Source organism: Pipistrellus kuhlii, unplaced genomic scaffold, assembly GCF_014108245.1.
Source record: "Pipistrellus kuhlii isolate mPipKuh1 unplaced genomic scaffold, mPipKuh1.p scaffold_m20_p_4, whole genome shotgun sequence".
In the NCBI taxonomy this organism is placed as follows: domain Eukaryota; kingdom Metazoa; phylum Chordata; class Mammalia; order Chiroptera; family Vespertilionidae; genus Pipistrellus; species Pipistrellus kuhlii.
In genome coordinates, this window is record NW_023425540.1 from 68,884,075 (window position 1) to 68,904,271 (window position 20,197).

General features: G+C 39.6%; 1 protein-coding gene across 1 annotated transcript in view; it reads left to right on the forward strand.

Moving 5' to 3' along the window:
- CCDC192 (coiled-coil domain containing 192) overlaps nt 1-20,197 on the forward strand; it is a 176,167-nt gene that overhangs the window by 16,976 nt on the left and 138,994 nt on the right. Inside the window, exon 3 of the mRNA XM_045571118.1 lies at nt 5,632-5,739. Within this exon, the coding sequence (XP_045427074.1) occupies nt 5,632-5,739 (108 nt within the window). The remainder of the gene's footprint in view (nt 1-5,631; nt 5,740-20,197) is intronic.

Here is a 20,197-nt window from a genome sequence, read left to right on the forward strand (position 1 = left end):
ACCCTGTAATTTGCCTGCTTTATACATATGTTTTATGTTGCTATTGTTTTTTAATGTGGTAAAATACTTATAACATAAAATTGACTATTTTAACCATTTTAAGTGTGTGATTCAGTAGTATGAAGCATGTTCACATTTTTTGTGCTACTAATCTCCATAATGTTTGCATCTTGCAAAACTAAAACACTGTATTTATTAAATAATAACTCCTCATTTCCCTCTTTCCTAATTTTTTAAAGAAATCAAGTCTTTTCTTAATAAATTGGAATGCTCTGAACTGAATTAAAATAAGAGTTGGCCTTTTCAGAGTTTTGGGTAAGCCATTATTTATAGTTATTTATGAAGCTATCAAATGTCACGCAGTCATTCCTCTTTCATTTCCACGCCAAGGATCTTTTTATAGGTTAAAATCTGGGTCAACAATTTCTTTCCAATACATGTTTCCTTTTTTTTTTAATTTTTTTTATTAGTGATGCTATAGAAATGGAAAAGTAGTTAAATCTTTTGTGAAAGTCTGACCATTGGAAACTTGTTTTTTCCTAGAAAAATAGTATTTTGGAATCTTATTAAAGTAACTTGATAATTAATACAGGTCCATCTTGAACTTGAGGAATAGAGGGACCATAGTTCTGGAAAGACCACCTGATAAGACACTCAGTTCATTATTTAATAGATGACTTAGGGTCTCTATACTTTCAGATTTTACAAACCCATAAGAATTTTCATCCCCCAAATAATTAGGATTAGGCTAATGGGACTGCCAACTTTTCCACTTTAACTCTAAAACACAATAATTTCCATATACTATCAGCATTATTTTTGTTAAATAAACATCCTTTTAACACCAAAATATGTAGGATGATCAAAATTCCAGAATAAAGGACAATTCTCTAAATGGAATAAATTGGGCTTCATGAAAACTTCAAGTTAGTCTTTTTAAATATTCAGTTTTGTCTTTTACTTGCTAACTGGTGAAAATGTTATCATAATCCAACACTGATCTATGGGCTGGCATTTGGGATCCACTAATATAATTAAACCCCTTCAGCCTGAGGAGTCCATTTTCCCTTCCAGATTCACTTTCTACACTTCCACCTCCACCTCCCTCCACCCCCCAGCCTCCTATTCCCCCTCTCTCCCACTTTCCCACCCCCACCCTCCGAATATTTTCTAGGGAAGCTGGTCCTTTGGACTTGTCATTCAGGCTCTCTTGTCCTCTGGCTTCTTGTTGGATACAGACAGAACAGAGGGTGAGAGATGAGGTGGGGCTATTTATTCCACTGATCCACCCACTGCTACTGCCTGGGCCAGGGTGGCAGGGGCTATATCCTGTACCAAAGGCTCAGCTCATAGGGGGTCCTCTGCAGGCTCCCCCCCTTTCCTCTTCCCCTACCTCTTTAAGGTAAGGCAAATAGTACCTTCATTTCTAGGGGCTGCCTCACCATTCTTTGTTGGTGTCCTTTACTGTGTCCACACCTTTGTGCATAATCCCTTCATCAAATTCCCCTCAGTGATGCCACTGGAGTGGCCATCTGTTTCCCACTGGGACCTGACCAATACATCCATCATTTAAAGATGAAAAACTGAGGTTCCAAGAAGTGCAGCCCAAAAGTCACATAGTTCAAGTGAAACGCACAGCGAAGTCCAGAATGTGGCCATCTGGTGTCCAGGGTTCTCCTTAGTCAGTGCTCATCTCTGTCACCCCATGGCCATCTCCTTCAGTCACATTGATGAGCACTTTCTAGAACCTTCTTTTTACTGGGCTTTGACAAAAGTTGTAGTTTGTTCAAGTTTTGAATAAAAAAAATATCTCATTAGGTAACTACTGAGGCAATCCCAAGCACAGAGGAAGACTGTTTTCACTAGCATGAACTGACAAATTGTTGCTTAAATAGAAATTGAAAAATTTAGCCTAAGAAGCTATTGTAAATGGTAAGCACAAAAGGGCAAGAGGCTGATGAAAATTCTACTCTAACATGAATTCTGATCACCAAAGGTGGGGGCAAGCATGACAGCAATCTGCCCGGGGTAAGGGGCTGAGCCAGGGCCCTGGGGGAAGACTTTAACCTGTGTGAGAAATAGAAACTGGCTGTAGAAGAGTAAAGAATTTTAGAGCCCCCGGTGCCTGTCAAGCAGGGGGAGGGAGCAATAGACTTTAGTGGTGAGTAGAAGCTTGACCATTGCAGAGTGTGGTAAGGCCTGTGTTATCTGGCAGGAAGTGACTGCATTACTGAGCAGGGGCTGCTGGAGCCCCGGACACTGGAACTTCAGAGGGCTGGAAACATTTCACTGGAGCAAGCTGACCCATGTCAAATGCTCTTCTGTAAAGGTGAAATTGCCTGTAACCACATCTGTATTTAGCAATCTTGCCTTTAAATGACTACACACATTTAACCTATTAACTTTGTTCTGACTGCATACTTGACTGGATTTCCCACTGCTGTTGTTTGATCATTTGCTGTTACAAAAGTGTCTCCATGGGGAATTTCTTTTACTGGGGTTTAAAAATAAGCTAGCAAGTTTTAATGTTAAATGATTCTCTTTAAAGGAGCTAAGATGGTGGAATTCTTGATAATAACATGAATTGAACACTGCACCTGTCTAAACAGTTACCTGCTTTACCTCATTTAATCCTTACAACAACCCTGCCATCATCACCCAACTTCTTGCTCTCTGCTGCCCTGTCTTGCACCTGGCATTGGCAAGCAGAATTTCCCAGGCTCAGAACCCTGTCAGTGGCCCAGGCTGATGCATGGAAAATATTGCTCATAGACATAGCTATGATAGCTCCTCCACGTGACTGCTCCTTCTGGTGCAACTACCTTTTTGACTGCTGAGCCTTTAATCAAGAACAGCTATTTTTTAAGATCCTAGCAGATACTCAGTGCAGTGCTCAGGGGCCTTTATAAGTGTCACACAAGGATTCAGAGGAGGGTGGAGGATGTGGATCAATTAGAAACCATGAACCAGTCTCAGTGGGTAAAAGGGGTTTGTATGGCTGAGAAAGGAGAGCAAAGTCATTGTAAGACAAAGAAACACTAATGGAGATATCTATAATACTATTAACAATAAAAATATATTTTAAAAAAGACAAACACTAAGTTAAAAGTAAGGAAGAGTATTTGACACTGGGTGGTAAACACACAATACAATACACAGATTATGTACTTATAGACTTGTGCACTTGAAACCTATGTAATTTTATTAATCAATGTCACCCCAATAAATTTAAAAAATAAGAAGGGGGACAATGAAAAGATACTGACATGGGTTAGAGAAATCAAGGAAACTTAGAAGAGAGAAAAAGAGGTTCCTTCAGATTCTCAAATGGAGAACCTGTGCAGCCAAAAGATAATCTACTCCTACAATCTTGTATAAGATTTGTCAATTTGTAGACTGTCAACTTTAATACACATACTGTGATCAAAGAGTTTATTGAATTAATATTCTGTAGTAGTCATTTAGTTTGATCATCTTGATTATCTTAGCTACATGCTACCCGGATTACCAGCTTGATATTTAGGTAGAAAATTTTAAGACAAAGAGTAGAAGTTAAAAACTAAAACTTCCATTGAATTGCTGGGATTTAACATTTCAGAATGCAGACACAGGCTCAATCCCCACACACCTGTGTATATCATCTATTTTCAACATGTGATGTCATGTTGAATATAATTTATTCATTGATTATTTTAACCACCAAGACAGATTCATGTTGATAATAAACACAGATTGCTTTATGTAGGGTGTGTCCCCATGTGCCTGAAGCAGAATGAACTTAATGGTATCAGTCCCACCTTTCTGCTCATCTGCCATTGCATCCTGCAAAATTGGGACAATGATTTCACCTAACTTTTTGAAGATCCTTGAAACCACACATCTACCTCCAAGACTCCTAGCCCCAAGTGTTTACTTTTTTCTAAAATTATTCTCAATTTAACTTTAATGCCTTTGTTTGGCTAAAGGGAGTTTCCCCCTCCTGTTAAAAAGCACTTACCTTTGTATAAGACATTTTTACCTTGGTGAAGATGCATTTACTGGCCTTTCCCTTAAGGGACAAGAAGGCAAGTCAGAGGGGGAGAGTGATAGCTTGCAGCTGGGTAAAGAAGACCGACTGCATTCTTCACTGTTTGCTCGACTCTCTCTGTTGTACAACACATGACAATTTCTTAACTCTACCTGTACAAAAAGTCCTGTTATTTTGTAACAGCCTCCAGTCAAGTCTGTTTCCTTTGGCATTATATACAATGCTTGTCTCACTGGAAATGGTAGTCTTTGGCCAGGGAAATTTGGGGTGTTTGGAGAAAAAAGACCTAGAGAAACAAATTAGCCGATCTTACTTGGTCTACTCACAAAATATTTTTAAACTTTTTCCAAAGACCCGACACAATACCAGAAGATTCTTCTTGAAAACAGGAGCCTACCTCTGGGATTTCCAATCTTTTTGGACAAATTTGGCCTCTTGACAATTTCCCCTTTCTGCATATAGTGTTTTTATAGCATGAACTACCTGTAAGTGTAAAGAACTTTGCATTGAGGCTAGTTTTTTGTTTGTTTGTTTGTTTGTTTTAGAATTTTTTTAATGACTTCAAATTATTGGAGTCATCGTGATGAGGATCATTGGTTCATCCCAAGTATCACCATTCTAGCACGAAATTCTAGCCAACTTTTGTAGATTTGCAGCCACTGGGAGCCAGGCTGTTTGAGAGCTACTCCTTTGTCCCTGATCTCATGAGTGTCATTTATATCTGAGGCCTGTGGCATGGCCGACAGGTCAGAGTGCTACAAGAACTATAAGAACTGAATGAATGCTCTATTTTCATGGCTGGTTCCATTTGCCACCAGATGGCTCTATTGTATCATCAGGAAATGCACATACATAAAGTTGGTGGGCTCCTAAAGCAAAGGGAAAAAAACAGAGGAGCAAGTTTTCTGTTTTAACTTTTCATGTTGTGCGTAACTTTAATTAATTATCTCGGTAGCCACCGAGCAGGCAGTAAGCACTCCAGTCTCAGAGGGGCCAGCAACTGCTATGTCCATACCAATTTTGCATATTCTTCTGCTTTTAGATGAGAAAAAGCAACTTTGGGACCATTTTACACATCTGCTGATTTGAGTCGTTATTAGCTGTGTTCTGGGAAAGGATGGTCTGATTCTAAACAGGGTGGTATATTTCCTTCAGTGAAACCTCTGATAAGAAAATGACAGGAAACAAGAGCGTCCCTCAAGATAGGTGAATGTTTAAAGTTGTAAGCGTCCTTGGTGACATCTCTTATTAGAAATGTAAAATTTTGGTTGTAACCTCGTTGTTTGGTTGATTTTGTTTGTTAGTTATTTGTTTTCTTGTATCAAGAATAAAAGTTGCCAAATGACCCAATTCCAACATGAGAAATTTTATTTAAACTTTTAAAAATTATTCATTGTTATACTTCAATATGTATTTTTACCCTTCCTTTAGAAACTAAAGGCTATTGCTTTTGTAATGTTTCATGGTTCTATTACTGTGTTGAAGAAGAAAAAGAGATGATGTGTATGAGTTTATGAAGCTTATCCTTAGTCCATAAAGTTGTTGGAGACATGCTCAGGGAATTATCCATGTCAAAAAAGTAATACTTGGTTGTTATTTTAAAGAAAGAGTCCCTGGAAACTGGACAGATGACGTTTACTTTGGCACATCTCAAGTCCTTGGAGGTCTGCCTGAAGGAAGCGGAAGAAAAGGCTAAAGCTTTATCTGAGCAGGTAATGCCTATCAATGGTGATGGAAAGATGTGTTTCTTAGTGTTCAGTACAGCAAGTGTCAATCTAAACACGTGCTGTAACCTCTGCGATTATTCACACACTCGCACACACGTGTACACACAATCATAAAGCATTTCATTCATTTTACGTAAGCAATAATTACTTTAATCCGTATGGACCTTTTCAGCCTTTACAAGTCCTTTTACAATTATATTTTGATTTTTGTTCACCACAGCCCATGAGTTAGGCAAGTGGTCTTGAAGCAAGTGGTTTTCCTGAATAAGTGAAGCATATTTGCATTATAAACAGATAAGCCTGAAGGTAAAATAAAAACCTATAGGAACCACACGGAAGAAATTTTCTCAAATTATTTGAGGAAGGAGAATTTTCCAAATACTGACTGACTTCCCTCTTGATCTTTAGAAACTCACAGAAGCCAGGCAGGTCCTAGGAGGAGCCCGCTCATGCTGAGCAGCCTGGGTACTTTATAGGGGACCTGCGTACACAGCAGGCCTCTGACGTCAGACACGGGGAGTGTGGGTATCAATAAAGCGCAGCCCAGGGCCTGGACCATTTCCCAATAGGATTACACTTTGCAACAGCACAGTGTGTGGTGCAAATCCCACGATTACTGTTGTCCTTTCTCCTGGGCAGGGAGCTCAGCTCCAGAGAACAAAGCTACCTAGAGCCTGAGGCCTTCAGAGCCTACTACTCACTGTTGGTGACAGGCAGAGGAGGAAAATGGGCAACAGACACTCTGACATGTTATAAACGTCTGTAGACTTATCGTGGATTGATATGTTTTAATAATATATTCTTAGAAATTTTTGAAAAACAATGTTGAGTTGCTTTTGTTTTTCATAACCAAGGTTTGCCCAGCAAAATTTGATTGCATGACATTTTACAAGAATTTTTGCAGAAACTACGGGGAAAGATGCTTGTGTTGTGAGAAAAATAAGTATAATTAACATGGAAGGTAGTGGTACACACACATATGGCCTCTGTTTTCTTTTTCAATTTACCAAAAGAGTGCATATCTTCATTTGGGGTGTGTTTTTGTGTGTGCGTCTATTTTCATTTATTTTATTTATTGATTTTAGAGAAAGAGGAAAGAAGAGAGTGGAACATTGATTTGTTGTTCCAATTATTTATGCTTTTATTGGTTAATTGTGTGTGCCCTAACCAGGGATCTAACTCACAACTTTAGCAAATTGGGATGATGCTCTAACCAACTGAGGTGCCTGGCCAGGGCCAGGATATGTGTATTGTTTACTGACTAAACGTGATTGATGCAAAGGGTCATGGGGACTTACATCATTTAGTGAAAGGTGCTGCCCTATGCACAGAGCCATTTGGGAAAGTTTCCATATCAGCAGCAAGCCATAACCCTGGCTTGCCAACTGGTCTTTTCTCTAAAATAAATAAAAACAAACCTTAAAACTGTGGCAATATTATGAAAAAAAATAATAATAATGAACATAGGCACCATTTCAAAGGGGGAAAAAAACCTAAGAATTTCTTAACCTCCATACTGGAAGAAATTTTGACTAAAAGAGGGCACCCCAGCTGGTATTAACTTTTGCACTAAGATATATTAATATGTTTATTGTGTAATTGAATGTCTTTTAATTATTTCTCATTTAAATCAGTAAAATTCAATTCACCCATAAAGTACTCAATCCTCTTATTCTTTATACAATATTTTATTCAATACAAAGAGCCCCTAATATTTAAGATACTTAACTTAATGATCCCTTTATGTAACATCAAAAAATTGGACGCTTTTTTTTTTAGCATTTAGAAGATTTAATATATGAAGTGGAAATCAGATTTTATTTACCTTCTTTATACCTAGCATGAGTAAGATGCTAGTTAGGTGTTTCAGGAAGGATGATATATACTTGGGGCTTCTCTACCCAAGAGGTTCACAACCAAAACAATCAATGAAAGATGTAGAGACTAAAAATCAGCATTTGTATGGCTCCCAGATAAACTGCACAATATCATTAAGTTGCAGAATTTGTGTTATTTCCCTGAAGTATTGTCCTTGGAGTTGCCAAATTTGCATAACCGAGTGAATCTGATTGGAAGTTGGCAGTGTTCTGAGAAAAAGGAGGGTATAATGTGTAAAAAAACAAAAGCACATGACAAGCATTTTCAATATTACATTTTTAATTAAAAGTTGAGTATTTTACTAGGTTTGGCTGTCTCCACTGTTACTGTTGAAATGGGTTAATCAAATATAGACACTGTTCTCAGGTGAGTTAATCCTGAAATTGTTGCTTCTTCCAGTGTTTTCAATTAGTCTTATTTTTAAAAATATATTTTATTGAATTTTTTACAGAGAGGAAGAGGGATAGAAAGCCAAAAACATCGATGAGAGAGAGACATCAATCAGCTGCCAACTGCACATTCCCTACTGGGAATGTGCCTGCAACCAAGGTACATGCCATTGACCAGAATCAAACCTGGGACCCTTGAGTCCATAGGCCAACACTATCCACTGAGCCAAACCAGTTAGGGCAGATTAGTCTTATTCTTGAAAAGGTAAGAATTCTAAAAACATCCCACCCGCTCCCCATATTTAAAAATTCAGTAGATATTTTTTAAAATGGGAAGACAGAAGGATAGTGAAAGGGAAGGAGAGCAACTGACACTTCTTAAGGTTAAGATACAAGAATATTTCAGCATGTAACACCTGTCTCAAACAGTCAAACATTTGTCCACTGGGTGCCACTGTCTTCCTTAGCAGGCTATATCACTAAGTGGTTACAGAAAGAGAAATTGTCTTTAGTATTCAAGACGATGATGTGTGTGTGTGTGTGTGTATGTGTGTGTGTGTGTGTGTGTGTGTGTGTGTGTGTGTGTAGAAATACTTATCTCTGTATACATGTATACATCTTAAGGCTTCTTTTAAATATTATGATTTGTCACAAAGACGATGAGAATGCTAGCTGGCTATCACCGGTAATAAAAATTGCCAGCCCTGTGGCTGAGCACAGGCCGGATACGCCAGCCTAGTGGGCTAGAAATGGTGGGTAGAGGAGAGCAGAGGAAATGGTGGGAACAAAGATTTGTGCTGTAATTAGGGAGTTGGAAGCTCATGGTGTGGTCAACCAGTGGATTCTGCCTTTGACAAAAGGGAAATCCCACTATCAGCCACAATGTTACCCCTGGCTTTGCCTCTTAGAGAACAGAAAATTAACTCAGAATAAAAGTATAGAAGCGTGAGGTTTCATCTACAATGAGAATCTGTTGGTCCTGGGCCTCAAGACCAACATTAAACCTTTCTAAGGTTACTTTCAGCAATGTCTCTTGTTTCACTATGATTTTTTAAAAAAGGAAGAAAGAAGCTTAGAAATAATGAGAAAATAAAGAGATTATGTGGTCACATAGTAAACAGAACTCTAGTTGGCTCCCCTCTAGCTAACAATTATTCTTTATTTCTCTGCAGTCATGTCACCATTGTCAAATAGAAAAGAAATATGAGATCAGGACAATTTGCAATTATGGATTATAATCTGGGCTATTCATAGCTATAATAAGCGAGTTTTCAGCAATTTAGTTGGACAGAGTAAAAAAAAGGTCATAAGAATCCAATTCTTGTCCTGGGTTACAATAGTAAAGAATACAAAACATTCCCAAGCTTTGCTAAAGAAAATACTTGATTGTATTTTTTATCAGAGGCCTGGTGCATGAAATACGTGCGGGGTGGGGGGGGGGGGGGGGGGGGGGGGGGGGGGTTCCCTCAGCCCAGCCTGCACCCTCTCCAATCTGAGACTCCTCGGGGGATATCTGACTGCCAGTTTAGGCCTCATCCTCAGGACATCCCTCTCACAATCCTGGACCCCTGGCTTCTGCCTGCTCACCTGCCTGCCTGCCTAATTGCCCCTCACTGACCATTCCTCCCCTCCTCCCCCAGCCTGGTTATCCCTAACTGCCCCCCCTGCTGACCTGATAGCCCCTAACTGCTTCTGCTTCCTGACCTGATCATCCCCAACTGCCCCCCCCCCCCTTTCCACCGGCCTGGTTGCCCCATGCAGCCTGCTACTCAGCAGTTTGGTCATCCCTCACTAGCACCCCTGCCAGACTGGTTTCCCCACTCAGCCTGTTCGGTCGTTCATTCGGTTACGATGGTCACTTAGGCTTTTATATAGATAGATAGTTTAAGATCAGTGAAAGGAAATGCCTGGAAATGAGCAGTAGATAAAGAACTTGAGTGGGAGGAGGTAGTAAAATGGGAATGGTGTTAAGGAAGAGAAAGAAAGAAGAGTAAAAAGGTTTTTGGAACAACTCGTAGCAGTGGTTTTTGCATGTGTGCTGGCATTTATCACCTGTGCACTGGGAGGGACAAAGTCTCACTGGTGGGCTGCATTTTCAGCCTTACACAAACAAACATCCCACAGCTTTTGAGCTGGGAAAATGTCAGGAAAACCCCACGTTTCACAATGGAACAGAGATGCAGAGACACTCCAGTGCACACAAGGTGCGGGTGAGATAGTTCCTGGGATACTTCCGGTTCCCAGCTTCCAGCAGCAGGCCCCAAAGAGCATGGCTTTGTTCCTACTCCATCTCATGCTAGCTTTATGCCTTGGACAATTCCTGTAATTTCTCTGAGTCACAGCTGTTTTATCTAGAAGGGGATAAACTTACTGGTTTCATAGGGCAGTTGTGAGGATTAAATAAGTGTATCTGGCTCTCAGTAGGTTCTCAATACAGGTTCACTTATCTGTACTCATGACAGTGGTCATAATGAAACTGTGTGATTCTTCATGTCATGGGCAGGTGTGTGTGAATGTAAAACATTTTTTTTTAATTTTTATTAATGTCTCTCAAAGTGTTTGAAAGCTACCCAAACATAACACAACAATTCTTCCTCAGCCTTCACAATCTTACAGTCTTTCAAATAAGGAAAGTCACCCTCCCTACCCCAGCTCCCTTGTCTTGATTCTCTAACCACCTACTCTCTCTTCTTTTTCTCAGCTTTTCACTTGGAAAAGGGACTTACGTAGCTAATCTTGTTCTTTTCTGCATCATCTTTGGCCTTTTGTTTGTTTTTCCCATTCTCTGATTTTGCCCAGCCTGGGAGCTGAATGGGCAGTGCTTGTGTCTGGTCACTGCAGGATTTTCTTAAGGAAATTAGAGAATGGGGGAATCTGTGATCATCCCCCACCAAGGAGGTGAGTCCAATAACAACTATGTCATCAGAATTAGCTTCAAGCATCTTCTAGATACCATACCCATCAAAATAACAGTTACATATTTATATGAGAAAGGAATGTCATGATTTGACACAAAAGCTAGGAAGTGGAATGTTTGGGGGGAAGGAGGGTTTGACCTTTACCCTAGCCTTTTATTTTCAGGTAGGAATGAGGCAAGACACAGCAAGGAGAACCTTTGTGACCTTGGGAGCACAAAAAATAATGCTGCCCCCTTTGTTGTCATAAAAAGAGATGTATTAATGAAACCCAAAACACAAAGAAATTTCAATGGAGATGACTGTGATCGTTTTATTTCCCAATTTTTGGAAAAACACCTATGAACGTTTTTCTTACTTCTTAGTAATAGCTTATATGGCAGTGCAGTATGATGTTTTTCCTTACCTGGCGAGGAACGTTGCCAAAGGCCAAAAATAAAACTTATAACAGCGCCTTCCTGTATCCTCACTCTGTAGTGAACTTGACCATTTATGTAACATTCTATAATAAGAAGATTTTTTTTCTTACCCTCCCTCCTCCCTGCCCCCATCTCCCTGCCTAAGGTTCACCTCCAATTTAAAGAATAATAGGAGCAATAATGAGGACGAAGAGTGAAAGGGGATGCAGTGAGGGGGTGTCTAAGCTCGGATCCTGCAGGAATGTGAGCCTGCTATGCACCATAAATGATAGACAGTGTGTGAAGCAACTGACATTTATTAAGCATTTACAGTGTCCCAGGTACTCTGCTGAGATTTAAAGATATTCCATGTAATCCACACAAGAACCCTCTGAGGGGCTCTATTATTATAACCCCAGGTAGAAAATGAGACTTAAAAAAATTAAGTCATTTGCCCAAGACATACAGGTAATAAGCAGTGAAGCTGATGTTAGAACCTAAGTATTTTTAAAATTCAGTGCCCCTATTCTTAAGAACATGTGGTCACAGGCCAAAGCCATTGAAAAAGAAGTTTCCTACTCAAGCCATTCTGAACGACAAGAACTTACCTCGGTTCCCAAACTGGAACCTGGAGGGCTTGCTAGACTGGGCTCTATTCCCAGAGTTTCTGACTCAGGAGATCTGGGGTGGGAGGTCAGGAATTTTCATTTCTAGCAAGTTTCCACTCCAAAGTTGAAGCTAAGTTCCAGCCCTGACACAATCCTACAGGCCCAGGTTCCTCTTCACCCTCGCCCTGAGCCCCACAAACACAGGGATTGATGAATTAGGTAGGGTTAGTCTTGGGTACATAAAGCAAACAACTCAAATAAAAATGGCCTGAACAGGAGATGTCTATTTTTCACTCATATAAAGTCAGTCTAGACACAGGCAGCTAAGGACAGGCGTGGTGGCCCCTCAATGCTCAGAGGCCTGGGCCGTGTCTCCTCAGGTATTCGCAGACAAGGCTCCCAGCCTCAAAGTCCAAGATGCAGCTGAGGCCGCAGCCATTCTAGTCACATGTCAGGCAGCATGAAGAAGGAAAAGGCAAGTGCAAAGCAGAGAGAGACAGCTGAGCAGCCCGTTTTAGAGCTTTTCTCAAAAACTCCCTTAGCAAATTTTGATATATCCCTGACCACTGCTATTCCCGTGGACTAAAAAAAATGTGGATATTTACTGGGACACACTGCCATTCCAAGAGCATAGGGATTGTTCTATTATGAAGAGGAAAATAGGTATTAGCCTGGCAAGTTGCAGTCTCTGCCTGGCTCATTCAACACCTTGACCATACTGTTGCACACAGTGCTTTGTCCTGGTAACTTCAATGTTCTTTGGCATGTGGATATCCAGTTTCCCCAGAACCATTTGTGGAAGAGATAATTCTCTCCCATTGTAGGGTCTTAGCAGCCTCATCAAAACGTAATTGCCTATAGATATATTATAACACGTTCTATTCCATTGCTCCATAATGGTGACTTTCATGAGGCACTCTTGTTTGGAAACCCCAGGTAAATTTTTGAGGTGGAACTTACATTCAGTCTCCCAGGTCCTTTACCCACACCTTTCTTAGCGTGAGAATCACAATGAACCTCTCCTACTTATGCAATAGCTGGGGTTTGAATAAATCTTCGAACTGATCGTTTACCTTTAGCACTCAGTATAATAAGCAAGCAAACACAAAGACAAAAGACTAGTATGTTTGACTCTAATAACCAAAAGTTATTCATCATTTTATACCTAAGACTCTAAAACAAACTCCCATTATTTGCCTCTCCATATTCAATCTATTCTTTCTTTTTAAAATTTTATTTTTATTGTTGAAAGTATTACAGATGCCCTTCTTTTTCCCCCTTTGCCCTGATGCACCTTACTTCTGCCCCCCCCCAAACCCCCCCCCTCCCCCGGACTTCACCACACTCTGGTCTGTGTTCATAGGCCTATCTATGAATATAAGTTCTTTAGCTAATCTCTTCCTACCCCTCTACCCCCAACCCTTCCCTCTGAGATTTATCAGTCTGTATTTCCTTAAGTTTAAGAACAGAAAGAATATAGATCTCCAGCAAATTTTTACACTTTTGAATATGTGTATAAGTGGCTCAAAGAGATTTGCTGCATTTGATTTGAGATTGTCCACCCCCCACAACCCCCCCAAAAAAATGTCCTGGTTCTTTTTCATTGTTTAAGTGCAACAGTGGATCTGTTGATGTCAAGTTTGTTTGAAATAAGTACTGTGCCCTTGGTAGGAGTATTCATTTCTGCAAATGCTCAGAAATTATGCTTGATATGCCAATCTGAAATCATGAGTTTTTGTGAATGAGTTTTTGTTTTCCAATCTATTTGGAAGTCTACTTCAATGCCATAAAATCACAAGCCATTTGTTTGACCTGGCATGGGTTTCCTTATCACCATAAAAATGTAGTTATTGGGAATTTCGTTAAATAATTTAATTCTGGTTAATTTTACAGCAGAAGAGTTTCATTTTAAAACGTGTGTGTGTGTGTACACACACACACACACACACACACACACACACACACACACACACTCCTATCTAAGCAGATGTCAATCTTCAACCCCTACTGGATTGCCAGACATCAATTGGCAGCCTCAGAGAATGTAAGGGAAAAAATCCAAGCTAGTGAAGAGCTGTGTTGTTTTGAGTAGAGTCAGGCACAATGACAAATGGGCTTCTGTTGTTATTGTTGTTACAGGCGGGATGCACGGACTGCTGGTTTGTTACATAACTAAAGACTTCCTTTTGCTTGTAAATGTCAAGATCAGAGGTTAGTTTAAAATAGCTGAATGGGTGCTAATAAATGTGACTTTGTTGTCTAAGAAAAAGCAAAAGGCCTTGTCCCTTATGAGTCATGGCTCTGTTGATAAAAGTAGGGATCATTTTGCATGGGCATTACCTGTATTTTCTTCATAAAATTTTTTCAAAGATTAAGCAAACTTCCTTTTACTTTGCTTAATCTCTACAAGGAAATTAGTAAATTAGGTATAAGCTTTGGTTCAATTATTCACATATTCACTCAATAACTATTTATTGAGCCTGTACTATGAACTAAGCATTCTGCTTTGTCAGTTATGCATTTCTCCTAAAATTCCTGGAAAATAGTGTCCCTATTACAACCCTGATGTCTGTTCTTTCTATACATTCTTCCTTAGAGACCTGCCTTTAGGGCATACAATCTGTTGAGAAGAACCAAGTCGTCATCATTAGTCTGATCTTCTTCCTGACCCCATTCTCTGCCTACTATTGTAAATATCTCCACCAAGGTCACAGTCAATTCAAGCTCCACCTGCACCTTAGCTTCCTGCCCCAGATCTGTTCCTCTCGCATTTCCCCTAGGCCAGGGATAGGTGCCACCAGCCACCCTGTGGCTCATATTAGAAATTTGTGCTGCTTCGATCCTTTTCTCTTCCTCACCTGACACATCCAATCAAGTCTACAGGGAGGTTTTCCAAATGCCACATGAAAGATCAAATACTGAGCAGGTATGAGACTCCAGCATACAGACATTAAGGAGGCTTAAGTAGAGAGACCCCTGAGAGAAACTCAAGGGTAGTAGAATACATTTCCTGAGTCAACCCTGAGAATCCTACCAACAGGGTAAGTCTGTGCCCTATCCCAAAAAAAGTGCTCTGAGAATGTGCTGCAATTAGAGGGACTGGCTACATTGTTTGAATGGATCCCAGGCCCTTGCAATTGTTGGCTTCAATTTCTCAGAATCTGACATTTATTGCTTTTGGACGTTTATATCCCAGCACTTAACCTTTACATCAAAGCCAATGATTAATTGCCTCACGTTTTCCCATATCTCATTTCTCTCTGGTATTCTTATCTATTCATAAGGCCCAAAGAATATCTTTTGAAGATTAAAGGAATCTTAAGACTCTCTATACATGGGCCCTGCCACTATATTTCAATTACAGGCATATCTTATTTTATTGTGCTTTTCTTTATTGTACTTTATAGATATTACATTTTTCTACAAATTGAAGGTGTGTGACTACCCTATATTAATCATCTGTTGGTGCTGTTTTTCTAGTAACATTTGTTCACTTTGTGTTTCTGTGTCACATTTTGGTAATTCTTACAATATGTAAAAATTTTTATTATTATTATTATATTAGTTATGGGATCTGTGACCAGTTATCTCTGATGATACAATTGTAATTGTTTGGGGTAGAATATCACAAATCTTGCCCATATAAAACAGCAAATTTATTTGACAAATGTTGTACATGTTCTGACTACTCCACCAGGCCCTCTCTCTCTCCCTCTCCTTGGGCTTTCCTATTCCCTGAGACATAACAATATTAAAATTAGACCAAGTAATAACCTTAAAATGGCCTCTAAGTATTCAAATGAAGGGAAGTGCTGCAGGTCTCTCACTTGAAATCAAAAGCTAGAAATGATTAACTCAGTGAGTAAGGCATGTCAAAAGCTGAAATAGGCCAAAAGCGAGGCCTCTTATGCCAAACAGTGAACCAAGTTGTGAACGCAAAGGAAAAGTTCTTGAAGGAAATTAAAAGTGCTACTCCAGTGATTACACTAACGATAAGAAAGTGAAACAACCTTATTGTAACAGGAAAAAAGTTTTAGTGGTCTGGAGAGTAGATGAAGCCAGCTACAACATTGCCTTAAGCCAACACCTAATCCAATTCTGAGAAGGCTGAGAGAAGTGAGGAAGCTGCAGAAGACAAGTTTTGAAGCTAGAAGAGGTTGGTTTGTGAGTTCTAAGGAAAGAAGCCATCTTCAGACACAAAACTTCAAGGTGAAGCAGCAAGTGCTGATGTGGAAGCTGCAGCAAGTTATCCAGAAGACCTAGCTAAGATAATGAAGGTGGCTACAATAAACAAGGGCTTTTCAATGTAGACAAACAGCCTTATATTGGAAGAAGATGCTGTCTAGGACTTTCATAGCTAGAGAGAAGTCAATGCCTGGCTTCAAAGCTTCAAAGGACAGTCTGACTCTCTTGTTAGGGAGTAATGCAGCTGGGGACTTTTAAGTTGAAGCCAGTGCTCATGTACCATTGCAAAACTCTTATGGCTCTGAAGAGTTATATTAAATCTAATCTGCCTGTGCTCTATAGGAGGAACATCAAAGCCTGGATGACAGCACATTTCTTTACAACATGGTTTACTGAATATCTTAAGCCCAGTGTAGAGACTTACACTCAAGGAAAAAAATTTTTTTTTAATATTACTGCTCATTGATAATACACCTCTTCACCCAGAGTTCTGAGGGAGATGTATAATAAGATTAGTGTTATACAGCCCATGGATCAGAAGTTTTAACTGTTAAGACTTATTATTTAAGAAATACATTTTGTAAGGCTATAGCTGCCACAGATAGTGATTCCTCTGATGCACTGAAAATCTGAAAAGTAAATTGAAAATCTGGAAAGGAGTCACCATTCTAGATGCCATTAAGGACATTCATGATTCATGGGAAGAGGTCAAAATATGAGCATTAACAGGAGTTTGGAAGAAGTTGATTCCAACCCTTATTGATAACTTTGAGTTGAAGAGCTGTGCCATGCCAGCATGGCCAAGGGCGAACCCGAGGAGAGGCAGTGGAGGATTGAAAACAGACAAGAGAATACCGCTGGGGCTTGGTGGATCTCCCTGCCTAGATGAAGACACAAAAGACCCAGCCTACAAGCCAATGCTTTATTTTATCGTCTGATTAAAACAAGGGTGGATTAACATGTATACAAATGCTCTTGCTTTGGCAACACTTGCTGCACCTCCCACAGCCCAGTAGCTACTTAGGAAGGAATTAGGGAGGCTACAAGGTCAGGCTTCATTCTGCTAGGAGAGCTCTGCCCTCCAGGCTGGGACTTGTTTGTGGCTCTGCCACGGGCCAGCCCCAGGCTTGACCCTAGAACCAGCTCCCTACAAGAGTAACTGCAGATGTGGTGGAAATAGCAAGAGAACCAGAATTAGAAGGGAGCCCGAAGCTGTGGCTGTATAGCTGCAATCTCATGATAAAGCCTTAACAACCCAGTGGTCGGCAAACTCATTAGTCAACAGAGCCAAAAATCAATAGTAGAACGATTAAAATTTCTTTTGAGAGCCAAATTTTTAAAACTTCTTCTAATGCCACTTCTTGTCAACATCAAGACAAGACCATCCACCAGCAAAATAGACTCGTCCAGGCCATGGTATTTTGTGGAAGAGCCACACTCAAGGGGCCAAAGAGCTGCATGTGGCTCATAAGCCACAGTTTGCCGACCACGGCCTTAAAACAATGAGGAGCTGCTTCTTATGGATGAGCAAAGAAAGTGGATTCTTGAGATGAATGAAGATGCTGTGAAGATTGTTGAAATGACAACAAAAGATTTAGAAAATTACATAAACTTAGTTGGTAGGATATTGTAAGGATTGACTGCAAATTAAAAAGTTTTACTGTGGGTAAAATGCTATCAAGTGGCATTGCATGCTATACAGAAATCATTTGTGAAAGGAAGAGTTGATCAAACAGTAAACTTCATTGCTGTCTTATTTTAAGAAATTGACGCAGCCACCTAGTCTCAGGCACCCACCACACCCATTAAAAGCAGCCATCAACATTATGTCAACATCAAGACAAGACTCTCCACCAGCAAAAAGATTCCAACTCACTAAGGCTCACATGATGGTTGGCAATATTTTTTTTTTTAGCAATAAAGTATTTTTAAATTAAGATCTGTACATTTTTTTAAGACACAATGCTATTGCACACTTAATAGACTATAATATAGTATAAACATAACTTTTATAAGTACTAAGAAAACCAAACATTTGTGTGACCCCCATTATTATGATACTCACTTTATTGCAGTGGTCTGGAACCAAACCCACAACATCTCTGAGGTATGCTTATATTTACAGACCTCTCATTAAATATTTCTCTCTGTTTTCACTGAGAGCTCAAATGTTCCTTCATTATCTTCTACAATTAGGGGTGTTATGGGTTCAATTGTGTCCCCTTCAAATTCAATCTCAGAATATGACTTTATCTGAAAATGGGGTTGTTGCAGATGTAATTCATTTAGATGAGGACATATGAGAGTAAGATGGGCCTCCAATCCAGTAGGGCTGTTGTCCTCATTAAAGTTGGAGATTTGGACACTGAAATACAGAGAGCCATGTGAAGATGAAGGAAGACGAGGGTCATGCTTCTACAAGCCAAGGAACACCAATCCCCAGAAAACCACCAACAGCTAGAGGAGGGATAGAGAAGAGATTCTTTTACACAGCCCTCATAAGAGACCAACCATCCTGACACCTTGATCGTAGACTTCTGGTCTCCAGAACTATGAAACAATAAAGTTATTTTGCTTACACCACCCAGTTTGTGGCGCTCTTTTACAGCAGCCATAGCAAACTAATCCAGGTAGTAACTATGCTTCTAAATTATAGGCATTTGGAGGTCTATTTTAAGATATTCATGAACCTCGAAATGGCTGGAAATAACTTTCTAAAGGCAGAAATATTAATAAATGTAAAAGTTTGCTCTGTCCAGGACTGGGGTAGGATGAAGAATCTGTTGTTTTTAGCTGTAAAATTAAAATGAGACCAAACCAGTTCTGTGAACTAAGTGTGTATCTTCAGTGCAAGAGGTTCCTGCCCATTCCACAGATAGGTTAGGTCATTTTTAAAGTGCTGGCTTCTGTTATTTATTGCCAAAGAATGTCATAGTTTGTAGTACTAGTCTAAGTCAGCTTGTGAAGCACTTAGCACAAGGGAAGGCTTTGTTTTTAAATGAAGTCACTCTTTTCTCTGTAGAGCTCCAAAAAGGTTTGCCAACTCAGTTTGTTTTTGAGTGGTTTCTGAGTGACACCAGAAACCTATTCTGCAGTATTAATTGCTGTTTATGGGTGTGGGTTTAGAGGAGTACAAGCAATGAAAGGAGATGAACATAAAAATTTACATTACTTAATGGTGAGGTTTTAATCATTGCACTCTGTGATCAACTGGATGGATGGTGAGAGAAAGAGAAGTCTCAGCTATATTGTGGTTTAAATAGATATATATGGGTGGGTGGTTATACTTCTTGAGAGAGAGAAATTTGGGGAAGATATATGGTATGAGTTCATTTTGAATACAATAATTTTTAGATGCCTAGTATACATTCAAGTGACAATATTACTTGTGTATGTGTGTGTGTGTGTGTGTGTGTGTCTGACACTATGTAAAAAAATTGAGTCATAAACATGTGACTAACATTTAAATCATGGCATGTAATGAAATCAGCTACAGAATTAGTGCAGATAAGGGAGAGAGTTGGGCTAAGGGCCAAACTCTCAGATTTCGATATTTAGAGGATTGAAGAGATGGGACATCTAGCCAAGGAAACAGAATCAGGAAGAAATCCAGAGAATCATATCCTGGAAGCAAAAAGAAGAGTGTTTCAAGAAGCATGGGACGCTCAAATGTAATATTTTACTGGGAGGTTTAAAAAGATGACCAGAAATCTGTCCATTACATTTGGTAAAATGAGGATTATTAGTTACTTTAACAAGATTAGTTGCAGTAGAATCGTGGAGGACAGAAGCCAACTGAAGAGGTTAGGAGAGAAATATAATTCAGGATAGCTCTCTTCCTGGACACTAGAAACTTTTTTCTGGAGAGAGAGAGGCCAATGATGGTAGAGCGAGAAAATTCTGAGGATCTAATTTGAGATTCAGAATCAACTGTGCCTCTACTTCCTAGCTAAATGGCCCAATAGTTCTCTTTCATCTAAGGCAATGCATACTGTGTTTCTGTAACATAACTGAGATGGTCCTGACAAATAGAGGAGTTAATGGCATACCAAAATCCAAACTTAGTACAA